The sequence below is a fragment of the Elephas maximus genome, chromosome 5, assembly GCF_024166365.1.
Source record: "Elephas maximus indicus isolate mEleMax1 chromosome 5, mEleMax1 primary haplotype, whole genome shotgun sequence".
NCBI classification, from domain to species: domain Eukaryota; kingdom Metazoa; phylum Chordata; class Mammalia; order Proboscidea; family Elephantidae; genus Elephas; species Elephas maximus.
In genome coordinates, this window is record NC_064823.1 from 69,719,869 (window position 1) to 69,747,539 (window position 27,671).

General features: G+C 37.9%; 1 protein-coding gene across 13 annotated transcripts in view; it reads right to left on the reverse strand.

Annotated features, from left to right (window-relative positions):
• Positions 1 to 27,671, reverse strand: part of ARHGAP24 (Rho GTPase activating protein 24) — a 703,232-nt gene that overhangs the window by 70,268 nt on the left and 605,293 nt on the right. For 12 of the 13 annotated variants that reach the window (XM_049885808.1, XM_049885804.1, XM_049885803.1 and 9 more), the window contains one exon: positions 10,310 to 10,432. In XM_049885808.1, coding sequence (XP_049741765.1) covers positions 10,310 to 10,432 — 123 coding nt within the window. Of the gene's footprint in view, positions 1 to 3,983; positions 6,910 to 10,309; positions 10,433 to 27,671 lie in introns of those variants that run through there. The other variant, XM_049885810.1, reaches the window with a different exon arrangement.

The following is a 27,671-nucleotide window of genomic DNA, read 5'->3' on the forward strand; positions in this document are numbered from 1 at the left end:
GAAATAAACATTTTTTTTTAACCACAAATGTATATTACTACTACCATGAATTGCCGTAGAGTTGATTTCAACTCATAGTGGCCCATGTGTTTCAGAGTAGAGCTGCTCCATGGCGTTTTCAATGGCTGTGACTTCTCAGAAATAGATTTCCAGGCCTTTCTTCCAAGGCACCTCTGGGTGGATTCAAACCACCAACCTCTCAGTTAGTAGCTGACTCCTTAACCATTTGCACCAATGGGGACTCCACAAATGTGTACGAAGCACTTCAAAATGGCTGTGAGGATAAGGTGGCCAAGAGGCAGCATATATGAATGTAAGAGCCATAAAGACAATAATAGATAAACAGAGAAGGCTTGATGAAGACATGAGAGCCGATAATGCCTTGAAGAAAGCATAAAACTTGAATAGACAATGGAGGAGAGAGAATAGACCTTACTTATTGGCAGGGGCAATTAAATGAACAAAGCAAAGAGGTCATGTAAGAGATGTGCTTAGAGAGAAATAGTGCAACAGTCTGGGGACTCAGGGGTTTACATTCTGTGGAATAGGTTAGAAGGCCCTGATGATAACACAAAAAGTTAGAACTCCCTCCGGTGGGCAACGAGACTCACCATTTGTTGGGCTGTGGAAAGATGCTCAATGGCACTGTTTTAGAAATACAGATGGGGCAATGGTTTACAAGGTGACTTGTGTGTTGTAGGAATTTGTGAAGAATATTGGGAGTAGAAATAGTTGAGTCTGGGTGCTGTCTCAAAGAATCGCTAAGAAGGTTAACAGAAGTTGCATGCAAGAAACAATAAAGGCACAGAAGACTAAGGTGGCTGAAATAGAAATAAAAATGAAAGTATGTAAAGAAGAAAGAATCAATGGTTCACAACCATTAAGGGGTTATAGTGTAGGAAAGGCCACAGTGGAAACAGTGATGACTTATCTCCAAGAAGGAGTCCTGGTGGCACAGTGGTTAACAGCTCGGCTGCTAAGCAAAATGTTGGTGGTTCGAGCCCACCAGCCACTCTCTACCCTGTCCTGTAAGGTTGCTATGAGTCAGGATTGACTCGACAGCAATAGTTTTTTTTTTTTTTTTTAATTTCCCAGAAAGTCTAAACTCAGGAAAGAATGAGTTAAAGTCAAGTTTAAACTTTTACTTCAAATGTATGCCCTGTCATCACAACAATTTTAAACCATCTAGCCTGTGATGACTACAAATGAACAGTGCTGATCAGGGCCCAAAGTGTTATGCACTGCCAAGTTACCAAAGTTGCCAAGTGGTGATCCCTATATTGCTCAGTATTATAGAGGTAAAAAAGTTATAGTTTTAAATTTTGGAGAAAAAAATAATCAACAGAGTAAAAGTACATTGTAATCTTTATTTCACCAAAAAATAAATCCCAAATCTACAATCCTCAGCTTCCTGCTTAGTGGATGTTTCTTGGTTCTCAGTTTTTAAAAACCACTGGGAAAACATTTTCAGTGGCCTTGATTAGAAGCGAAACAAAGGGAGAGAGATGAAAAGGGCAGTAAAGGCCAGAAGAGGTCTGGAAGAGAAAGGAGCTCTGAGAGGTTAGTTTCAGCTTTCACAGCATGCAAGCTCTAATATCAGCAGGCCCTGGAAACTTTTACTCCACGCGGCACTTCATTCTGATGGCATTTTTAAAGCGCCGAGTCCTCTCTTCTGTTGGCCCACCATTGACAACAGTGAAAAATATGTTTGAAATATGGGTCAACAGAAGCAGACACGTCAACATTTTTTTACTTCTGGCTGCTTTTCCTTACTTTCCGCATTCTCTTTCTTGCTTTCATTGAAATGACTTAAGCTGATGCTCTCCAACAGGCTTGGGAGAAAAACTCAGAGACACAAATCCACTTCTTGAAATACTTGAGGACCCAAGAGCTTAACTAAAGCACAAGAGCACACGCTCGTCTTAAGGTGGCATGGTTTCTGAGCCCAGCATTGAAAGAGACGTTCTTTCTTTTCAGCACCACACCTTAAATAAAGATGTAAACACCCTCCGCTCCATGCAGCAGCTGACATGAATGCTTAGTGCAGCACAGAAACGGCCCAGCCACAGCAGCAGCGGTGGTGGCCCCAGCAGCTGCACACGTCTCCTGGAGCTGGACTGCATAACTGTGGCCACGCAGCCTCTGAGCAGAGAGAGGCTGGTGCGTGGTTCCAGAGAAGAGGAAAGGTAACTTAGAACAGCTGCTGCTTCCTGCACCTCTTCTCCTGTATGCATGCTTCTGACAGAAACCAGAACACGGGTTCCTCAATTAAAAACTCTGTTAATCCTTTACTCAAATGCAGAACATTCCCCAAATTACTAAGGCTTTGCAGAGGAAAGGACAACACTTCAAAAATAGCCTACAGGAGATGATAGATGGAAGCTCTTCCCAACCCCTGTGGTTGCCATTTGCCAGCCCATGGAAATTTTCTTAGCAGGCACTGCCTTCCCCTACTTTTAAGGAGGAAGGGAAAAGGGGATGATCAACAGCAGTGTCAGCCGGAATTCTTGCAGCTAGCTACACTCCACTACCATACTCCACAATTGGAAGAGGGAAGGTAACAACTGCCTTGTTCTGTGCTACAAAGATACATTAATTATTCCCCAAACAGCTCACGTTACAAATCAACAGCAAAACCCTCCAAATAACCCTCCAAAGCAGACCCTCTCTACATGTTTGGGGAGAGCCAACTTGGTCGCTTAGGAATGGGAACTAGAAAGTGAGGGAAATGTCCTTTAAGCAATCTGTCCTGAGCCTTCTCTAATTTTGACCATTGTCAATTTCTCTATCAATGGTGTAGTTTTACAGTAACAGTAAAATCACTATACATGCATAAAATATGTGACATGTATCTCTCATTTTTTTATCTTTATGGGTAATATACGCAAATAAATTAACACCTGAATTCCTTGCTAAAAATATATAATGATCAATATATAGCCAGATCTTAACTGCTAAAGGGAAAGACTCAGAAAGAAAAAGGTTTTGTTAAAAAGAAAAAAGTTCCCACTTATTATTTGCTTATTTGATTTTTCTTATTTTTTCTTCTCATTTCCTTGTTGGTTACTAAATAAAAAAAGAAAATAGCATTAATTAATAAGTAGTAGATAGAAGGAAAAAACTAGATGTTACTCAAATCAGCTGCTGATTAAATTAAAATTATAATGATCTAGTTCCTATTTAGAAAGACATTCCATTGAACTATTTCATGTTAAAGCAAAGGGAAATTTTAAAATATTTTGATACATAAACATTTTCTAAAGACATTTCATTTTACCTGTTATACCCTTTAACTCCCTCACAATAAAACAATTCAGAAATGTCTTGCTTTCCTTTACAGAACCTAAAGTATGTTTCCCATCCTCTATCTCTGATGGCTAACATCTTCGGCTTTTCCCAATGCCTCCTTATGATATATTTAGAAAGTCAAGGTGACTCCTATTTCTAAAATTTCTAGCCAATGTTAATCAATACGGCTGGAAGCCTCCTAAACGGATTCACCACAGATAACCTGATTATCACAATTTGCTCAGCAGGGAAGAAGAGGCAAGCAAGCACAGGCAGCCAGAACCCAAACCGATGTAATTAATGTCAGCACAGAACAGTCATTTGCAAGGGACCCACTTCAAGGGGTTACAACATGGCTGCTTGATTTGGGTCCAAAGTCCCCTTGGCCCCTCCTCTCAGGATGGGCAGCCAGACTTGTTTAGTTCCCCACCAGTCAAGGTGATCCCTATAGGACCTCCGTTCCTTAAGCCCCTCCTACTGAGTCCATTCACCGACAGTAATAAACAGATCAATATGGGGGGCGGGAGGACGTAGAAAAAACAGTAGAGACAAGCAAGGGCACATACAAATCGCTCTCGTACAGTTCTGAGCTCATGGTTTGCAAATCCTCTTTTTATCTGAGCATAAAATGGCCTTAAAACATAAGAGATATATGTGTATTATTTAAAACAGATATTAGCATATCATCTACCTACCTTTTCGAAAACTAAAACACCTTTTGATTCTTCGGTATGTAGTTTTGGGGATGAAAGGACTTGACGCCAAGGCACCTGAGGGGCGTCCCCCAGTATTTCGATCTTCAGGCATCATACAGACCCAAAGTTCTGAACCAGTTTCAGGCTTCCTTTACAACCTGGCTCCGTGCAATACCCTACAGCCACTCCTTCTCATGTTTGTTTATTTGTTAGGTTTGAAGTGCTGATTCCTAGAACTCAAAGGTTTGATCGTCCAGGTCCTGCGTTAGGGAAAGATCATCACCTCTCATTTACTCCTTTTTGGCAATAACTTCTTTTCTCTTGCCTAATCCAGGGAATTTCTAAGGTAGTTTTTAAGTTTCTGCAGATCTCGAAAAGTCACAGCAAAAAGGCTCGCAGCAAGCAAACTACACCTCCCATTCAAACAGCAGGATTTATTATTAAGAACTGTCTTCTCAGCTGGAACTGGGGGGACTGAGATTCCTCTGGAAAGGTCAACAAACAGCTGTGTACAAGGGGAAAGAGGAACAATGACAAAAAAGGCCCCTGAGGAATACTTCAGGACTGTCCTTGCTGGCTCCTTTCATCTGAGCAAAAAGGGAGGAAAATAATGGCACCTTCTTCAGAAAGGATTTCAGGGCACGATAAAGTCTTTTCAAAGGACTCTCCTGTTCCTTTTATAGCACCCCTCAACCTTTGATGCTCTCTGCGGGCTTCTCCCTTTTCCCTTCTGTCTTCAAACTCCCGGGGATCCCGAGGGAACAACCAGGTCAGAACAGCCGAGTGCCCACTCCAGGAGACTCCTTGGGTCGGCCAGAGAGGCTGCTCTGCAGGGAGCGTCTCCTCCCCCTCCTCCTGCTCCCTCCGCTCCCCTTTTCTCAATGAGAGCCCGGCGGGAGCTGGCAGGGCTGCTGCCGCCCCGTCCCGCGGCTGTGACTGCGGCTGCCTTCAGTGCCCGCCAGTCACATGCAGCAGGTGCAGTCACCACAATACAAGGGTAGGAGGGAGAATGCCACGGCTGCTGTGTAGACTCGGTTCTTTAGACTTTGCGTTGACTTCCCAGCCGTTGTCTGCTGTGCAGCACTTTTACAGCGACTGGCTCAGCTCCGCCACGAATCAACAGTCCTAAACCATGCCCAAGGGGGTAAAATTTTTATCCCCCTTCCTGCTTTTATTCTCTTCCTATGTAGGGTCGCTAAGAGTCGGAATCGACTCGAGGGCACGGGTTTGGTTTTAGTTTTTTATACAAGATTTGAGAAGCTCTGATTGCGCAGTGGTTAAAGACCCGGACTGCTAACCAAAAGATTGAGGGTTCGAACCCACGACCTGCTCTGGGAGAGAAAGATGTATGAGGAGAGAGACGTTGCCCTGGCAGTCCCATTCCATAAATATTACAGCCTTGAAAACACTATAGCCCTCAGCAACCAATTTGGTTTTGATACAAGATTTATTTTTTTCAGATCCTTTGCTATTGAATTTATTTGTGTGTGTTAATTCAAATGTGCATACTATTAAAACACACACGTGTGTATACAGTATTTGTATATATGCATATGTACACATGGGTGTGTCTGTAAAATAGAAAAATAATTTACATCTAGTAAGAGTGCAAGTATAATTACAATCAGTGTGTGTGTGTGTGTGTGTGTGTGTATCCCAATCTCATTGCTGTCCAGTTAATCCCAACTCTTAGGGACCCTATAGGACAAAGCAGAACTGCTCAATAGGGTTTCCAAGGAGCAGCTGGTGGATTCAAAGTTTTTGGTTAGCAGCCGAGCTCTTAACCTTATGTACGTATATATTTCTCTGGTCATGGTTTAAAAACCAACCCTGTTTTCAATATGCTACCATTCTCTTGAATACTGATTTTCCACCCCAGCCCCCACATCCTCCCAGCTCTTTCAACCCCACTTAATGAACAATTTACTCATTTGGTTAATCATTTATCCACCTGGCTGTTCGATGAACAGATTTTGAATGCTAGTGCTTTAGCCCAAATGACCCCCAAGGCCTCTGCCTAGCCATTCAGCAGGAGCTATAAAATTGTGAGGAGTATTAAAAAGGTGCTCCCAGTAGAAGTATCATTACTCTAACTAGTAGATCCAGATAGTTAATATTTTGTCATTGAAAGGATCATTATTAGTTATTTCTGCCTTCTGGTTCAAACATTGCTTTTTACCTTCTGTGTCAAAGCATACTGCTAGGAAAATAAAGAACCATAAAATTTATCTCAGTTCCACCAAAATAGAGGCAGTATTGGACTCAGGGGAACTATAAAACTAAAAAACCAAACCTGCTGCTGTCGAGTTGATTTCAACTCACAGCAACCCTGGAGCCCAGAGGAGAATTTGCCCATAGGGTTTCCAAAGAGCCGCTAGTAGATTCCAACTGCCGACCTTTTGGTTAGCAGCTGACCTCTTAACCACTGTGCCACCAGGGCTCCAGATGAACTGAGAAATTCACTGACCTGAGCACTGGTATGGAGAGAACACATGTAATCACAAGATTTGGGGACTAGGAAGAACCTCAGTTAAAACAGTTTTGTCCAATTTTCTTATTTCATAAATGAAGAAACCGAAGGCAAAGGACGTGAAACCACTTATTTGAGATCACACATCTGATCTGTGTCAGAGGCAAGAAGCAGGTACTTCTTCCACAAGACCCCAGTGTTTCTTAATCAACTCCTTTGCCCACAAGCCAATTATTCATCATAAGGATTATTCACATATGATATTTCATTCTAAGTTAATGGGTCTCTAACCCAACTCTTCATCAGAAGGAGGAAATACATAGGAAGAACCCAATTTTGATATTGGCTAAAATTGGGCTAAGCACTCAGACTTAATGAGAAATTAATGGATTCTCACACACCCCAGATCCCCAGATCCTGGGCTAGTGTTGAATATATATATATATGAAAAAGTTTTCCAAAGGTAAATAATTTGATATCGCAACTTTTGGATTTGACTTTCAAGTCAGCTCTAGTACATTGAAGGGCTAGGTAAGCTTCGCAGGTGTCTCTTATATTTTAACAAAATGGTCATTATTATAATGGCAAAGAGGAAATACTTTGCATGTATATGCAACTTAAAGGAAATATTAAATTTCTCATTAAAAATAAAAGTTTAAAAACACCAGTTGCAAAACTACCCAGCAGACAATGACGTGTTCTGCATAGCAGTTTCTACAGCAGACACGCTTAAGATGTATCCAAAGGCTGTGTACTGTAATTGATAAATCAAGGTAATATGTCACCTTCTCTTCCAGATGTCTTTCTAGATGCCATCTAATAAATGGCCATAATAATTTTTAAGCAGTGGGAAGGAGGCTGGAAACCAAGAGGTCTTTATATTGGATTACAGCATCTTGGGTTCCATAACTAAGAGAAGAAGATGAAATGTGTTCTCTTACAAAATGACAGCACTGGCAATTCAGGTACTTCTGAAGGACTTGAAAAATTATAACAATTCATCATACTTTTGAAAGCTTTTGCTTTTCATATACTGCAGAATATAAGGCATGTGCTTGCAATTGTGTTTTTTTTTTCCACTCCCATAGTAGAAGTTACAGATTACACTACTACGCTACTGTGATAGTTAATTTTATGTGTCAACTTGGCAAGGCTCTGTTGCCCAGTTGTTTGGTAAATGCTTCCATGAAGGTATTTAGATATGATTACTATGTATTATCAGTTGATGTTAAGCAGATTATCCTCCATAATGTGAGTAGGCCCCATCCAATCAGTTGAAGGCCTTAAGAGCAAAAACTGAGGTTTCTAAAGGGGAGAAGGATTTTTTCACAAGGCTGTAAAAAAGATATCCTGCGCAGTTTCCAGCCTGCCTGCCCTATGGATTTCCCACTTGCCTGCCCTCACAACTGAGTGAGCCAAATCCTTAAAGTAAATCTCTCTTTCTACTTATTTATCCTGTTGATTTTGTTTCTCTGGGGACCCCTGACTAATACGGCTATAAAGCAGGAGGAAGCTCAGAAAGCCAGAAGACATGGGTTTTCTTCCTAGTTTTGTTATTTAGAATGTGCCTGCTGGAAAATTTTTCATTCTCCCTGCGTCTTAATGATCTAATCCATAAAACGTGGCGATGAACCAGAACTGTGGTTGTAAAACCTTCTTAATCAGTGGAAAAGTTATTTCAAATGAAACGTTAAGTGAAATCCTAATACATAAGATAAATAACGGGCATTTAAGTTATAAAATTTATTCTTTAAACATCAAGTTTATAACATTGACTTACAAATTTAATTAATAAGAATAGACAGCTATATTGATACAAACATTTGAAATCTGAGATTGTGAATGCTTGTTGCGGTGTCAGCAACTATCGGTGTCAGCATTCAGTTTGGTTCTGTATTCTGTATTAACTTTGGAAAATCCTGATGCAAAGACACATCACAAAGGAGTTCATAAAAAAATTAAGTGTTTTAAAAGCTCAGAGTCTCTGGGTGACAAAAATGGTTAAGTTCTCAGCTACTAACTGCAAGGTTGGCAGTATGAATCTACCCAGCGGCACCTCGGAAGAAAGGCCTGGTGATCTGCTTAAGAAAAATCAACGTCGAAAACTCTCTGGGATATGGTTCTGCTCTGACACACACGGGGTCACCATGAGTTGAGTCGACTCCGTGGCAACTCGTTTGTTTGTTTTTAAAAGCTTACCTAGCAATTTCATAATACTCTTCAATTAAGCAAAGACAGAAGATTTATTCTTTTGAGCATTGTTTTTACTGTGACTGTACAAAGCTAAAATATACTGTTTTAAAAGTAAATTTGAATCAAGCATTTGCACAATCCCTGACGTATATTCCACAAGCTAAAGTGTGAAAGCCAATAAACTACTAGAGTACCCCTTCCAGGTTCAGAAATGTAAAGATTCATACACAGCTTTTTCTCAGGCCCACTGTGATCATTTCTGAGATTCTTGGGCTGGTACAACCTTTCGTGGTCGCTGATTTAGAGGAATTAATTGGATCTCATTCTTTTTTCTTGAGAAAAGGACAGGTGAAATAGAAGGAAAGGAAGAAAACCATGCACAATGGAAATACCCCTCAACAAAGATGCCTCCTTCAGCAGACATTAAGGAGTCAGGAGTCCCAGGAATCTGATGACAGAGGGGGGAAAAAGGGTCTTTAGAAGCGACAGGAACTTTGAAAAATCACTTCCTTAAGGCCTCCACAAGTTTTTGTTCCCGAAGGGGCCAGCATGCACCTGGTTTTCACGAGCCTCCTCCTTCCCTGACAGAAAATATTGCTAAAAAATAGACAATTTGCAGACATGTGTCATCAATGTGGTAAAACATCAACACGTCTTCAAGGAATCTTTACTACTTTAACTTAACCATTCACCATTTTTAATGAGCTTTCAAAGTTATTCTAAAATGTGGTGCTGAAATGGTCAACTGGCCTAAAAAGCATTCGTTATGGTAAAAGAATAAAATAAAATTCACTCTCTGAATTCAGGGTACTGACAATAAATTCATGGGAGAGTAAAATAAATATAGAGATGGTAACTGGTTTACTAAATATGAATTTGGTATTAATACAATTTATTTGTAAGTATATCAACATAAATGAGTTAGGCCTTATATACTTGGAAATAACATGTTAGTTACAGATAAACATTTCAGGGTCCTTACTTTTCTGATTCCAATTACTGAATTTTTGTTTTAAATATTTGTATGATTGTATCATACTTTATATTCCTTGATAGACCAAGATCACATCTTTTACCTTTTCTTTCTCCTTTTATTCTCATAGCACCTTTTAGCTTATCTTTTATATGGTGCATTCTCAATACTGTATACAATTAACATCCTTTTACGATCAGTATCAAATCCAGAAACACTTGTGTAATCCAAAGATTTCTTTTTCTCTCTAATAATCATCAGTTTCTGACTGAAAGCTTTATCATTCCTTTGATACCATTGAGATCTGCGAGTTGGGATCCTTTCCAAACCTAGAAGCTGACACTTTTTTGCCCCATACCTAGATGTTCTTAGCTAGTCTGCATTTATAGTATCCTCCCATAACTGTGCATTGTTAGTGGAAATGCCAAAATCTAAAACTAAAATCAATCAATCAATGACCATCCATTTTTATAATTCAATATATTCATGGAAGCAGACTGGTTAGTAATAATATTTGATCTAACTTAAACCTCTAGGAGTCATGTATCTAAAAATAATGTTGAATTGTTTACTATTTATTACAACACCTGTCCATTTGAAAATAGGAGCTGATAGTAACATTGGCTGTGGGCAAGGAAAGAACAGGTTTGGCTACCTTTCAGTTTTTCCAGGATTTTAAAATATACTCACCTCCCCCAAAAGGTCCCCATATAACTCGGCGGATGGACTTCACCCAGTCTTCCATATCATTCTGGGTGCTCGCCATGAGGAGGTAGCTTTCATGATTTGCTGTCATCCGATCTCGATCGCCTCCTGTGAAAGACAGTGACACGTGAGGGTGCATTCAGCCAGAGGCTCTGATCATCAGCCTCCCAGGGACTCCCCAGGAGTGTGCCTAATGCAGAGACACTACCAGCATGGGGTTCCACCCCATGAATTGGAAATGTTTACCATGGTTTCAGAATGGGGAAAAAAATCTGCTTTAAAACAAAAGACTCATGTTTCCAGGAGATAGCTAGAACAAATGTTATTCCCCAAACAAAGCCTGGCTTTTTGTCCTAGCAACAACCCATAGCCCTGCATTAACTCATAATCCAATCTATTTACACCAAGCTGCTGAATTGGGAAAAAAGTGCAAAAGCAAAATGAAAGATGGAGAAGTTGCAAAAGTGGTCCATGAAGCTTGGATTTTAATTTAAAATAAGTGCTAAACAATCTGTGCACACACAGTGAGGCACCAGGACATCATGGGTGACCATGAACCAAACCTGTTGCCGTCGAGTTGATTCCGACTCATAGTGACCCTATGGGACAGAACGGAACTGCCCCATAGCGTTTCCAGGGAGTGGCTGGTGGATTCAAACCGCTGACATTTTGGTTAGCAGCTACGCTCTTAAGAACTGTGTCACCAGGGCTCCACGTACAAAACTGAGCCCTCCTCTATCGCCTGTCCTGGAAGTGAAACCTCTTTCCTTCCCTCAGATCACTCCTTCAGGAGGGCAAACAGAGAGCAAGGAGGGAAGAAGAAGACACATGTCTGGCCATCCAAGACAGCCAAATCCACAACCCCAGATGGCCCTCACATCTGAAGGTGATCTTTAGGAAGCTTCCGTGGGGCCTTCATGCAAATGGTTGATGGTTTCTATTACTCCTCTCCCCAAAACAAAACAATCCATTACCTTTAAAACTTTTTATAATCTCTAATATCAACTTTGAAATGCTAGACTTTTCAAGCAGGTGATTATTTTTTCTTAGGATTTCTCATAGAACATTTAAATTTCCTTAATGACTTCTTTTTCATGTATAAAACATGGATAATCATTTATGACCTTGAAACAGACATTGAGTCATCATTTTCCTTATATCTTATTGTTTTCTTAAAAGAGTATTTGTGAAGACAAGTCCCAGTGATTGCAGTTTTGAAAATAGAGTGTCGTTCACAGGAAAATTAAGAAAATGGACCAGTAAGTATATAACTGAAATCTGATAATATGTTTATATTATACTGTCTTCTAAGGAGGAAACCCTGGTGGCATAGTGGTTAAGTGCTATGGCTGCTAACCAGAAGCTCAACAGTTTGAATCCACCAGGTGCTCCTTGGAAACGCTATGGGGCAGTTCTACTCTGTCTTATGGGGTCACTGTGAATTGGAATCGACTGGATGGAAATGTTTTTTTTTTTTTTGTCTTCTAAGGTGCTCAAATGACCTATCAACATTTAATTTTCACTAAGTGTTATAAACTTGCAGGCTTGGGTTGAAATAATCCTTCTACAAGTGTTTTGTTTGGTTAATATATTGTTGTTTATTTGTTTTTCCGTGAATCTGAAAACCTTTTGAGGAGCTTCCAGGCTCTAAGAACAGACCCTACCACTCCCCATTCTCTCACACCCAACCTAATTCACACACAGTATTGAAAGCTTTAGGCAACTGAGTTGGTGACTTCTGAATTAGATTCAAATATCCTAGGTTGAGAAGTGCAACTATCCTAGCATTGACGTAACTATAGAACAGACAGACTACTGAAATAGCTTTAAATCAACCAGTTCAGCTTCTTGAAACTAGGTTTTAAATTTCAATACAACTGACTGAGGAGGGGAAGAGGAGGAGCCAAGAGAGGACATCAAATAGGTTTCCTAAAACCCAGTGTCTAGGAGTCCATTCCGATGAACAGCGATCCTACAGGACAGAGTAGAGCTGCCCCCTAGGGTTCCCAACGCTGTAATTTTTACAGAAGCAGACTGCCACGTCTTTCTCCCGCTGGAGGTGCAGGTCGGTTCAAATTGCCGACCTTTCTGTTAGCAGTCGAGCGCTTTAACTACTGTGCCACCAGGGCTCCATATAGGTCTCCTAATGTGTAGAAGCCTCTTTTACAAACAGGTCTAGCCTGCTCACATCATCACAGAGAACATCTCACTACTAAGGAAACAGTGATTTTTTTTACGCCTCTAGGTCTGTCCTAAGTCAGCCTTTTAGCAATTTGTATCTGAAAAAGCATAGGTTCAGGAGTCAGAGAAAATTTAGCTGGAATTGCAATTTTATCTTGTATTTGCTATTTGACTTCTGGAAAATTACATTTGCTATTTGACTCCCGGAAAATTACATTTGCTATTTGACTCCTGGAAAATTACACAGCTCTGGAACCTCTGTGTCCTTAAGCATACTTCAGAAATCATAACACCTACATGGTAGGTGTATTGTGAGTTAAATGAAATAATGTATGTAAAAATACAGACACTGCGATAGGTTAAAATAGAAACTGTGCAAAAATTAATGACCTCTCATTAAATTGACTCCCACCCCTCCCAATGCAAAAAGGAGATATGAAATTAAATAGACTTCATAAATGTTATATATCTATTAAATGCTTGGGAATTAGTTAACTACAAAAAAAACTTTTTTTAAATACATATACAGGAGTTTTAAAATGTTATCCTGCATTGACACATGTATACATAATAACATATATTAAAATTATGTACTGCACATGTATGTCAATATATACAAACTGATATGCCTATGCATGGTTGTATGACATACGCAGAGGTAACTAAATGACAAAAGAAAAATATATTAATTTGTCATGGCACAGTACACAAAAATTTATTCTGAGTCACGTACTGGGCCAAAAAAAAAAAAAAGTACCTTTTTGAAATCAGAATAGTTTAATTATTGGCTTTGCCTGAAGGATGTTTAGCTATTCAGATAGCAATATTCTGCTGTGTCACTCCCAGCCCAGCCAGAGACAGCCTTAGTAATGGGAGTGAATGACAGCTGCCAGAGAGTGGGGGGAAAGAGAATGGTGAGCGCATCTAGCCACTATCTTCTGACTTTTCATTTGATTCTTCATCTCTGCCAACAGTGCCATGTGTCTGACCCCAAATCTCATTTTCCGCCAATCACAGATATGAAATTCCATCTGTGGATTACACCCATGGATATAGGCCTTGATTCCTCAGTTTATTTATTAGTACGAAAAGGGAAAACAATGTGGAAAAGCTTCTGTGAGTCCTGATAGAAAGAAGTGCATTGCTAAGAATGTGATTAAAACACCTGGAGACGTTTATAAAACATGAACTAGATGCTCTGTATTGAAAATCTGATTGTTGACTGGACAGGTCATCCATTCTCATGCGTAAGCACCTGGTACTGTGCCTTGAAATCCAAGGAGCTCAGAAATAACTTTGTTAAATGGGCAACTCAATAAATGGAAAAGCTCCGAACACTGGCTTTCGGTCTGTTTCCTTCAGATCAAGTTTCACTCTCTTTGTTAACCCTTTATGGTACTTTTTGTTCTCATTTAACCATTTGTGAGGTTAAAATTATTTCAAAAGGTAAAATTTTAAAAAGCAGGCTTAAGTTCCAATTATCACAGAAATTAGAGTATAGTATGTAGTCACCTTCAAAATATTTATTCAAGCACACACATTCCTAAATTCTGCTCAAACATAAATGCTTATGAAGTTTTTTTTTTAATGCTGCTTTTTTTTTTTTTTTTTGATGATGTTGGCTTTCCACACACTTTTAAGGACACCTTGTATCAGTAAATTATGTATAGTTTTTAGATGTTAACCATGTTGTATGTTGGTAGCAATGCTTTGTGCTAGTGTTAACTTTTCAAGTATTTATGACTTTAAGTTAACTAAAATCTTTTTTTTTTAAGTAGGTCATGTAATTCAGTTATTAAAAAACCCGTTGCAGTCGCGTCAATTCAGACTCATAGCGACCCTATAGGACAGAGTAGAACCACACCTGGTGGATTTGAACTGCCAACCTTCCGGTTAGCAGTCATAGCTCTTAACCATTACGCCACCAGGGTTTCCAATTCAGTTATATTCATTTATATATGATTGAAAGTATGTGTACAATTTTTTGGAATCTTCTTTATTTTTGCATTTGATATGCATTTTTCTTCCCCCCCAAAAGTAGATTCTCTGAAAAAATTAGTTGACATGATTAACTTTTGCAAAAATCAAAAGTCAGATTAAGAAAAGTCTAGTGAGTTTAATACAAGAAAGTTCTGAATCTAAAATTAAAAAGTGGGTTAAAGAGATATATATTAAAGAAATGCACAGTTAATTCAGTAAAGAAATATAAATATCCAGTAACCATATGAAAAGTTCAACTCCTCTAGTAACTGCAAAACAATAATTTGAAAAATGGCATTTTTGATGAACAACTTTGCAAAGGCTTTTTAAAACCTTAAGAGAGATGTTGGAAATGTTACTTTTAGGAGTAGAGGTAATATACTTTATGATGGAACATTATGCAGCTACTACAATATCACTGTGAAGACTATAATATGCATTTTTATTACACAAAAGCATATACAGATTCTATATACAATATCTCGATTTTCACCTAGATGCAAAGCCAGATAAATAAGATGCTAGACAGAAATACACAATAATTTTAACAGTAGGTATCTTTGCATGGTAGGATTGGGATTTTTTTTGTTGTTCTCCTTTTGTACTCTTTTGTATTAGATGTTCAAGCATGTGTTATTTCTACAAGTATTATACTGAAGGCTCTGCCAGAAACATCAGAAAATAATAATAAAAAAGATTAATGAGAAAAATCAGACTGTAATTTTATAACCAGAAAAAAAAAAATTATTGAAAAGTGATAAAAACTATACAGTCACGAAAGCACTAAACAATAAAAAGCCAAAGGTAATTATCGCTAAACTCAACTCCCTCAGTACTGCTTTAAATTGTTCACTTTGAATTCTCCTTAATTTATCTATAAAACTTTCTCCAGATGCAGATCCACGGCAGGTATCGGAATGGAAGCTCTGTGGCAGGAAACCAGCGCTGCTCGGAGCGCAGAGTAGCCACGTAATGAGGGCTTTCCCGGGGAGGGGGGAATATGGATTGCTACTATTATGTGCATTATCTTTCCAAAAACATATATCTAAAGAAATGTTTTACTCGATCTGTTGTGTGAAAAGTTCCAAAAATAGTCACCCCAGTAAACTTCTGTTATTTTTACCTTGGGGAAAAATAATTGCATGTAAATGGTTGATAAAATGACCAATTACAAAAGTGAAAGAACTCCTCAGAAGTGATGTATTTGTGTCTGTCATTTTGAGCAAACACAATTTAAAGCTACATAGTAAATTATTAGACTGTATTTAAATTGTAATACAAGTCACCCAAGGGGAACTGAGGTCACACATACTTGATTAGTCTCCAAGCAGAGCTGAAATCTGGTAGGTGACCTGAGGACATTGCAGTGAGCACTTCCAACGCTGTTAATGATTTCAAGGGTGAAATGTTTCCTCATTCCCAAACCCAAATCAGGCCAAACTACACCTATTGTACTATCCACTTTATTACAGCTTTACAGAATCATATTTTAATGTTCTAAATAGGTTTCTTAGTTTCCATTTATACAACTGCAAGCTCGTATTTTCCTTATGCATTACTTTCCTCAAAACTTAGTTAGACCTTTGTTGGTAATGAGACTCTAACGATAAATTGTAAGATTTAAAGCAAATTCTGAAACCTATCCATGGAAAATCACTGAGGTGGAAAAACATTTCTTCCCTTTTATGGAGAATGGCACTTGGAAAACAACCAGCACTATGTGAAATACCGGCAACAAATTATAAGCTTGTATGGATACCATCACTCCTTAATGAACAGCACTGGAAAAAAAAAAAAAAAAGCACAAAATTCACCAAAAGGGCAAGAGAGCAATTGGTAGCACATTCGAAGTCATATTTAATTTCTTTTTCATATTCAGTTCTGTGCATGGTGGAGATTTAAGAATTTTGGTCTGCTTTGTTAATCAGTTTTTTCAAATATTTCTTCCCCAAAGATTAATTACTGAAGTATTGAAAAAGCAAAATTTTAATACATGAGTTAGTTAACAGCAAAAGTTGCATTATTTTACACTGAAATTTTTGACTATTTTAAAATCTCTAAACCAGAAAATGAGACTTAATTAAGGGCCCAGTGGCTGTAACTACTCTGTTTATAGAAGGTACCACACAACAATAACATTACTAAATGTTGCCCAGCATTCTAATAAAATAATGCTACATTTTAACTTCATGCGTCTTTTATAATAGTGTTTTACATATTTCCTATATCCCCAATCCCCCCAGTTAGATTATAATCTCTTTTTAAGAAGGAATCTGGGTATAAACACAGCTAGTTTATGCCCAATCACAAAGTAACCATAAGTTAACACTCATAAACCAATTATGGCTTGATTGGTACCTACTTATTATGATAGGTTTCTAAGAATGAAATTTAGAAATTATTTGTTGGGAGTCCACTTCGCTACAGATACATGAATCATTGGCCTAAAATTTTTACACCATACAAGTTAAGTCTGATTTATCTTTTCTCAAACTTTGCCATAAAACTGTATAAAAATGTGAACATTAGAGCAAAAGCAAGGCCCGGATCAAATGTCAAATACAAAAATGTGCTTAAAAGAGGTATTGCAATGTCGTTAAGACTGGGGACAGTGAAACTTGATTCCCTGGGTTCTAATTAGTCATTTAGAAGAAAAAAAATATTTTACTACCTGTGAATTCCCTCATCTTTAACAAGGATAATAATAACACCTTCTGAGTAGTGTTAGTGTGAGTTACCTGGGTGGCGAAAATGGGTTTAGCTCACCTATTAACCTAAAGCTTAGTGATCTGAACTCACCCAGCCACATTGTGGAAGAAAACCCTGGTGATCTGCTTCCATAAAGATTATAGCCGGTAAAACGTTACAGAGCAGTTTTACTCAGTAACCATGGAGTTGCTATAAATTGGAACTGAATTCAACAATAATGGTTTTTTTGTTTTTTTTTTTTAACAGATAATACCATCAAGTACTTCAAATAGTGTTTGGGACTTAACATGCATTGCTGTTGTTATTGTTTCTACATATAATAATTTGGATCCTCATTTTTTTTCCTATAAATTAAATACTTAGGAATTGAATCCTTGAAAATGCGAGAAGGTATATTACTTTCGAAAATACTATTCTGAATATATTTGTAAAAAAAAGTCCTTTTATATAGAAAGCAACTTAGTTTATTTTTCAAGTAAATCTAGCTTTTCATACATTGGTCATGCTTTTAAAAAGTACAGTTGCAATATATTTACTTTTAAATAAAACTAATGAAACTTTTAAAACGTCAAATTAGCTAATTTTTAAAATCGAATGATTTTCATATTCCTTAGATTCACTATTCCAAAAAGCATACTTGTGCTTAGCATGATAATTATAAGAATACATTTTATTGTGCTTTAGATTTTGTCTTCCAGATTACACTGGGCAGACATTAGGATTTCAATTTAAGTCCAACAATATACTTTGACTTTTGCTTAAGTCAGAGGCTCAGAATCTAGTCACTTCCTTCTCAGCATCTAATTAAATGCTGCTGATTGAATTTTCTGAGAAATAAAGGTAGAACATATCCTTGGCAATGTCAACGTATTTAAAATTTATGTCCTCCTCTAATTTAGCTTAGTTTAGGTTAGGAGAACAATGAATTAAAAATATCACCTGATTAACATAGGAGGAAGGCAAATGGAATAGATCACATTTACACTCCGATCAGTGTTCCTTCAGTAGTGATGGTCAGGGTGAAAATTATGGACGTGAGCCACAAGGAAAACCCAGTCTTACGTAATAACGTACAACTTGTAGTACATGGAATACTGTTCACAGGCAAAGAAACAAGGCAAGAAGTTTGCTGTCTCACATGAATCTAAAATTCAGACAATTTTTTTTTTTCCTCTCAGGATGTCTTTTAAAGACATATATGATGACTTTAATATTCCGGACAGTTAGTGAAGGGTATGGGAACTCCTAATGGCCTAATGGAGCCCTGGTGGCACAGTGGTTAAGCATTCAGCTGCTAACCAAAAGGTTGGCAGTTCAAATCCACCCGACACTCTTTGAAAACACTATGGGGCAGCTCTACTCTGTCCCATAGGGTCGCTATGAGTCGGAATCGACTTGATGGCAACAAGTTTGATTTTTTGAATGACCTAATGGAACCCTCGTGGTATACTGGTTAAAAGCTCATCTGTTAACCAAAAGGTCGGCAGTTCTAATTCACCAGGCAATCCTTGGAAACCGTAGGGGACAGTTACACTCTGCCTTAAAGGGTTGCTATGAGTCAGAAGCGACTCGACAGCACCTGGCTTTGTTTGGCTTTCAGGTAATGGCCTAGTGGAGCCCTGGTGGCACAATGGTTAAGAGCTCAGCTATTAATCAAAAGGTCAGCAGTTTGAATCCACCAGTGGCTCACTGGAGACCCTATGGGGCAGTTCTACTCTGTCCTATAGAGTTGCTATGAGTTGGGATTAACACGACGGCAATGGTTTTTTTTTTTTTTTGTAATGGCCTAATGGGCTTGATAGCACCAACCACTAACAGCAACAGTTAAGAAATTTAAGATTTTTCCCAACTTCTTCAGTCTGAAATTGATTAAATACGCAACCAAGATGCATTGATAATTACTGGTGATTGGAATGCAAAGGTTGAGAAAAAAGAAGAAGGATCTGTAGTTGGAAAATATGGTCTTAGTGATAGAAACGATACTAGAGATCGCATGATAGAATTTTGCAAGTCCATCGACTTATTCACTGGAAATAATCTTTTTTCAACAACATAAATGACGACTATACACATGGACCTCACAGGATGGAATACACAGGAATGAAATTGATTACATCTGTGGTAAGAAACAATGGAGAAACTCAATATCATCAGTCAGGACATGGCTAGAGGCTGACTGTGGAACAGACCATCAATTAGTTATACGCAAGTTCAAGTTGAAGCTGAAGAATATTAGAACTAGTCCACAGAGCCAAATTACGACCTTGAGTATGCCCACCTGAATTTAGAAACCATCCCAAAAATAGATTTAAGTCATTGAACACTAATGACGGAAGACTAGATGAGCTGTGGAATGACATCAAGGACATCATACACGAAGAAAGCAAGAGCTCATTAAAAAGACAGGCAAGAAAGAAAACACCAAAATGGATGTCAAAAGAGACTCTGAAACTTTCTCTTGAACATCCAGTAGCTAAAACGAAAGAAAGAAATGACGAAGTTAAAGGTTGGACAGAAGATTTCAAATGGAAGTTTGAGAAGACAAAGTAAAATGTTATACTGATACGTGCAAAGACCTAGAGTTAGAAAACCAAAAGGGAAGAACATACTTCACATGTCTAAAGCTGAAAAAAACGGAAGAAAAATTCAAGACTCGAGTTGCAATAGGATTCTTGGGCAAAAAATTGAACACCACAGGAAGCATCGAAAGAAGATGGAAGGAATGCACAGAGTCACTGTACCAATAAGAATTTATCAATGTTCAACCATTTCAGGAGGTAGCATATGATCCAGAACTGAGGATGCTGAAGGAAGAAGTTCAAGCTGCAGTGAAGGCACTGGGGAAAAATAAGACTTCAGGAATGGGCAGAATACCAATTGAGATACTTAAACAAATGGATGCAACACTGGAAACACTCACTGTTCCATGCCAAGAAATTTGGAAGAGAGCTACCTACTCAACTGACTGGAAGAGATCCATATTTGTGCCCATTCCAAAGAAAGGTGATCCAACAGAATGTGGAAATTATTGAATAATGTCATTAATATCACACACAAGTAAAATTTTGCTGAAGGTTATTCAAAAGTGGTTGCAGAAGTACATCGACAGGGAACTGCCAGAAATTCAAGCCAGATTCAGAAGACATGGAACAAGGGATATCATTGTTGATGAAAGCGGAGAATACCAGAAAGATGTTTACCTGTGTTTATTGATTATGTAAAGGCATTCAATTGTGTGGATTATAAAAAATTATGGATAACATTGTGAAGAATGGGAATTCCACAACACCTAATTAATTGTGCTCATGGGGAACCTGTACATAGACCAAGAGGCAGTTGTTCAAACAGAACAAAGGGGCAATGCATGGTTTAAAATCAGAAAGGTTGTGTGACAGGGTTGTATCCTTTCACCATATTTATTCAATCTGTATCCTAAGCAAATAATCTGAGAAGCTGGACTATATGAAGAAGAACATGGCATCAGGATTGGAGGAAGACTCATTAACAAACTGTGATATGCAGATGATACAACCTTGCTTGCTGAACATGAAGAGGACTTGAAGCACTGATGATGAAGATCAAAGACTATAACCTTCAGCATGGATTACACCTCAACATAAAGAAAATAAAAATCCTCTCAGTTGGACCAATAAACAACATCATAATAAACAGAGAAAAGATTGAAGTTGTCAAGGATTTCATTTTCCTTGGATCCACAATCAACACCCATGGAAGCAGCAGTCAAGAAATCAAATGACATATTGCATTGACAAATTTGCTGCAAAAGACCTCTTTAAATTGTTAAAAAGCAAAAATGTCACTTGAGGATTAAGATGAGCCTGGCTTAAGACATGCTATTTTCAAATGCCTCATGTATGTTCAAAAGCTGGACAATGAAAAAGGAAGACCAAAGAAGAATTGATGCATTTGAATTATGGCATTGGCAAAGAGTACTGAATGTACCATGGACTGCCAGACAAACGAACAATCTTGGAAGAAGATTATACAAGAAAAAGTACAACCAGAATGCTCCTTAGAAGAGAGGATGGCAAGACTTCATCTCACATACTTTGGACATGTTATCAGTGGGGACCAGGTCCTGGAGAAGGACATTAGGCTTAGTAAAGTAAAGGGTTGGTGCAAAAGAGGAAGATGCTCAATGAGATGGATTGACACAGTGGCTGGAACAATGGTCTCAAGTATGGCAATGATAGTGAGGATGGCACAGGACTGGACAGTGTTTTATTCTGTTTTATGTAGGGTCAGTATGAGTTGGAACTGATTGGACAGCACCTAACAACAACAAATGGGCTTGAAAGCAAAAACAGGAATCCCTGAAGAACTTAACAAATGGACAAATGACCTCTTATGTAGTAGACAAATGTGTCAGAGTTATATCGATCTTTTTACTCCCCGTAAACATGCTGATAAACCTTCTAGTGTAGTGTTTCTCAAAGAGCGATGGGACTCCAGTGTACATGTCTAGGAGGACAGGATGCAGCATCAGCACCACCCTGGAGTTTGTTAGAAATACAAATTTTTAGGCCTCAACCCAGATCAGCTACGTCAGAAACTCTAGGGGTGGGGCCATTAATCGTGTTTGAAGAAGCCTGCTAGGAGATTCTTATGTATGGTGAAGTCTGTCCACTTGATGGCAACTAACAACCATCATTCTTATATAGAATACTAGAGCAGCCGGAGGCTATAAATTTTAAATTCATGTATTCTAACCACACTCATCCTATTAGCTTGTATCCACATCTTATACTTTTACTGGCAGCCATTCAGCCAGGAAGTACTAAGCTCTAAAGCTATGGATCATATAACTTATCTAATTGCTTATTTGCATTGTAAATGACTAACACTCTGCAAATGGTTTTGCAAGGACATGTCATTCAAATTGGGATTATGGACTCCAGCATATTTGTGGGCCTCATGCATTAAAGATACCATACTTTTATTAAAGCAAACACTAGGACTTGACTTTTAGCATTTGAATACAGGTCCATTGAATATGAATATTTTTCCTTAATGCCTGGAAGTTTGATGAGTTAAACAGAACACAGAATTTGGGGAGGCACACTGCTTTTGAAGATGTAGATCAGAATGTTGAAATCTATTTTTAAAATTCCCTTTTACCCCATTCTTTTTATTGCGTTTGATTACTAGAAATCTGCAATACTAATGATAATAAAATCACTCTATTGCAGGGTGATTTTCGGTTTACAAATTACTTTTACAATCCCTGATTTGGTTTTTACAATAACCCTGTGACATAAAATAGAACATTTATTTCTTCATTCAACATATATATTTAGTACCTGTTAGGTGCCAGTCACTAATCTAGTTTGTAAGGATAGGGCAGTAAATAAAACAAAATCTGTATTTCAGAGGCAAGGCTTGGACTTAAGGTGTATATTTGAGTTATCAGTTTGATGGTAAACGTTCCAGAAAATACTATAGTCAGGTTGTAGAAAAAATTCAAGAGCTGAGCTTGGGTAATACTCCAACATTTGGTGATCAGGAAAAGGAAGAGGAATCAACAAAAGTAAATTGAGAAGGTAGGTGGGAAGAGAAACAAGAGACAGTTGTGTCTCAGAGGCTGAGTAAAGAAAGTGATCGGCTGAGTATAATGCTGTTGACAGCCAAATAATGTGAGAACTAAATTCAGACCACTGGATTAGGAAAAATGGAGGTCACTGGATCAGGCAGCATGGAAGTTATTGGATTAGGAGCATGGGCTTTACTGTTGGCCTTGAAAGAGCTTTTCAATTAACCAGCCAGCATAAAGAAAATACTGAATGGAGTGAGTTCATAAATTTATGAAGAAGAGAAAATAGATATGCAATATAAATTCTTCTAGACATCATAGTGTATGTATATGGGAGCAAAGCAATAGGGTAGTAGTGAGTGGATGGTGAAGTTGTTACAAAAGAGGGGTTTACGATGAGATCCCAGGGCAGTGGGAGTTTAGTGTTAGAATTTTTGCCTTCCATGCCAGAACCTGGGTTAGAGTCCCAGCCAATGCACCTCATGAGCAGCCACCACCGTCTGTCAGTGGTGACTTGTATGTGCTATGATGCTGAACAGGTCTCAGCAGCCTTCCAGCCTAACATGGACTAGGAAGAAATGCCTGGGGATCTACATCAAAACCTGCCAGCGAAATCCCTATGAATTACAACTGTCCGATCCACAACCCACCACAGGATGGTACAAGACCGGACAGCATTATAGGCAAGACTTCTTAATTCAGGTCTTATGTACCTTAAAAAATATTTAAAGCTGAATTTCCTTTCAAATTTTCAGTATTTCTGATAGGTCAGCTCATCAATTTTCCACACTATTATTGTGACATTTATAAATTTAGGGTTTGAACTGCCAACCTTATGGTTAGCTGCCAAGCGCTTTAACCACTGTGCCACCAGGGCTCCTGGGATTTCTGCATAAGATAGGGAAAATGATTAAGAAGCAACTGTAGAATCACTTCAAAGCAAATACAAATTAATTTCTGAATGTCTAAGAGAAAAGTATTTTAAATCTAAATGTATGTTAAAAGTTGGTGAGTATTCATTACATGCTTAGGAAGTTTTTGTTAGCTAAGTCTGCCTTGGTAGGTGATAGAAGTGCTTAGGGGAGCTAAGAATATTATTATGGTTTAAAATAACACAGGGATTTTAGTATATGAGTCATGTTTAACTATTTAAGAAAATCTAATTTGTCAAATTCATAAATTAACAGAGCTTTATCCAAAAACAAAAGTTATATTTTAATTATAACTTCCTAGACTTTAAGTACAATAAAAAATTATGATTGAAATTGAAGGCTCAGAAAACTTTAGCATTATATATCTTTAATCAATGGAATAGTAATTTAAATACAAGTAGTATTGAGGAGTGTTTGCCTAAAACAAAGCCCCACTCAGATAATTAAAAAAAAAAAAAAAATCATCAATTTTTACAAATTGGTTTTTCTGTTCAAGGTCAAGAAGGGAGAGTGTTGATATGTCGTGGGGTTGGTAACCAAAGTCACAAAACAATATGTATACTAACTGTTTAATGAGAAGCTAGTTTGCTCTGTAAACCTTCATCTAATGTACAATAAAAAAATTAATTTTATAATTTTAGATAAGACTAAGTAAGCAAATGAATTTTAAGCAAATGAATGAAAATCTGAAATTTTTCCTTAAAACTCTGACTCCCAATAACTATTTGCAGGCAACAGAAACAAACGAACAGGGCTGTATCTTAAAAAGCCATTCATAACAAATGAGAAACCATTTAAAGGATTCATAATGCTGAAAAAGCTTAAAGTGTTTCAGGAACTCATTCTCACCTCTCAAATAGCTTGAAACAGCTTTGAAAACCTTAAAAAATGGTGACTGTACTTAGCGAATTGACATAGAAAAATCCATTCAGGACAACAAGGTGTTCAAAATCCTCACAATCGCTCACTTATCAACAAATATACTAAAAGAAAGTCATCAAGCTTCTACATGATCTTTAGAGAACTGAATCCAACTGAGAACTTCTTAAAATTGTAGAGGAAAAATAGGCAAGGAAAGCTCCTAGAAAAAAGATGGCAGGCCTTTTACATTGTACTCGTTTTTTTTTTTTAATATTTATTATCTTTCATGTCAAGTACGAATATCTACTTCTTTGAATTCCTAAAGCTCCCCAGTTTTCTAGGCACTCGTATTAAATGAAAATTTGATCCTGCCCACTGATAGACTGATGCTGTGCACCTCATAACTTTAAATTGGAGAGTAATCAGCTAGAATCTGCTGGGTCAATTCAGTCCCATATATGGTCATTAATTAACATTTAACAAACAGCCACAGTAGCATGCAATAGTGTTAGAAGTCAGGAAACCGGTCACCATTTGGGGGCATCTTGTCTGATTCATGTATAACTATCAGCCTAAATCCAGTTAACTCTGAATACTGATTGGCAAATCCATGAGCATATTATTAAACTAAAGACCAGTTTCCTAAATAGCATCCAAAGTAGTATTTTTTTTTTAGATATTATATTAGAACACCACCAAAGAAGTAACAGACATATGCTACCTTTCCTGATCTTATCTACAGGAAAGAGAGAGAAAGGTACAAAATAAATACACACACACACGAAGATAGAAAGGCAACAGGCTTTTATATAAAGCCAATTATTTGTTGAAAGGGAACGGCTTGTAATTGAAAGCAAGATTAAATCAAGCTTGCTGAGTTTCTCTTCAGTACAATCCATAAACACCTCAGAGTTAGCAAACTTAATACTTTAGATAACAGAAAAACCTGACCCTATTCAGAAGGCTTGAAGGAAGCAAGACTGCCTGAAACCTTTAACTTCAACACCAGAGCTAGAAGGAGAATTATATTGCATGGCTGTAACAGTTGTTGAAAGATACTTGTTGAATAAATGAATACAGAAGTGAATAATTACATGGTTCCATTCATTAAAAGTCTTTACTTATTGCTCTTTAATATTCACATTAAAAAAAAAAAAGAAGAAAAAACCTTTGCCGTGGAGTCGATTCCAACTCATAGCGACCCTATAGGACAGAGTAGAACTGCCCCATAGGGTTTCCAAAGAGCAGCTGGTGGATTTGAACTACCGACCTTTTGGTTAGGAGCCATAGCTTGCGGTAGCTCTAAACCACTGTGCCACCAGGGCTCCAATATCCATACAAGCTAAACCCCAAATATACTGAAACCCGTATAGGAAAGACCTCTCGATGGTTTACAACATGAAAAAGCTAAAAGTGAGCAAAAACAGGGGATGATTTAATACCCAAATCAGTTGCTAGCAGAGAACAACCATAAATTAATAGTGGAGTTGTTTAACAAATATTACAAATGATCCACCACCCAAGAGCTTAGTTATCATATGTCTCCAAGTTGGAAAGTTATTTTGTTGATGTTTTTGTTTTGATCAATTTGTTTCTTTGTCTGTTTTTTAAATCTATAGTTTTTCATCCCAATAACAAGTTATTACTTGAGAATTTGGAAGCAACAGTCTCTGAGCCTACAGAGTGCTCTTAATAACCAGATGTAATATTCTCTGCTTTACATACTTACATATATTCTCTCATTTAATCTTGTAACTGATGAGACAGGAATCACTCTATCCATTTTAAAGATTGTAAGACTTTCATTTTTATAATCCCCAACATTTCATTCCCCAATATCACAAAGCTAATAAATGGCAGAGCTGGGATTTGAATAGGTTCCTGTTTGACCCCAAAGCCCAGTTTTCTCCCATTATTTTTGGTTCCTTCAGAGTCATGCTATGCTTTTTCACAACTCACTTTGTTGATACAGTTCTCACCACACAGCTTTCTCTTATTTCTTCCTTCACATGATCTTTAAATATCTTCCCTAAGTAAGTTGAGAGTTGCCGTTGAGTCTATTCCAACTCATAGAGACCCCATGTGTGCGGAGTAGGATTGCTCCATAGGGTTTTCCAGATTGTGACCTTTTGGAAGCAGATTGCTAGGCCTGTCTTTCGAAGCACCTTTGAGTGCATTTGAACCACCTACCTGCCAGCTAGTAGTTGAGCACTTAACCATTTGCACCACCCAGGATCACTGTTCTGTGTCCCATTCCCAGATAGTTAAATTAATGTATACAATATAAAATATTAATCATTAATATGCTTCTGACTTAGTTGTTGTTTGTGATATTAATTAAATTAACAGTAATTGTTGTTGTGATATTAATTGCTAATATAATACTTTGACTTTTATAGCAAGCACCTTCTGAAGTCTCAATGCTGGAAACCATAAGCAGTCTTAGATAGTGGCCAAGAGCTCCAAATCAGTCTTTGAATTCTAGCTCTGCTGTTTACTAGCTGTGTGGCTTAAGGCATATTGCTTAGCCTATGTGAGCCTCAATTTGGATGACAGTGCCTAGGCTATCTCAAGAATTAAGTAAAACAAGCATTTAAAGTTCTTGGTACAGTGCATGGCCCATCAAAAACGGTTATTAATAAATCATCATCATCATTACTATTAACTATTTAAAACAGTGCCCTTATTGGTACAAATTTTCTGATATCAGGATAGATTTATATTTGCTCAGGGATCTCTATCTATTTGATAGTGAATACTTTAAGAGGGAATATGTCAGATATCTTCCATGTGCCCCTCCAAAATATACCTCTGCACTTCTCCACCCATCTCTCCTCCCATAGATGACGTCAGTTGGTTCCCATCCTTCTAGCTTCCTGTTTGGTTTGGCCAGCCGGGATCCATGGCAGGAGAGAGGAAGGCTCCCTAGCTAAGGGGCTGCATTGGGTTTGCTGTGTAACTTGACCAAAAATTACTACTCCTCTCCAAAAACTTCTTTACATGACACTTTCTTCATAGTTCTAGTAATAGCCATTGTCCTTTAGACCTAACACTGAGACCAATTCCTTCACTATTATGAGACCCAGTTTACTGCACTATTCCTCCTGATTGCCCTACACTCCACCCTCACCTT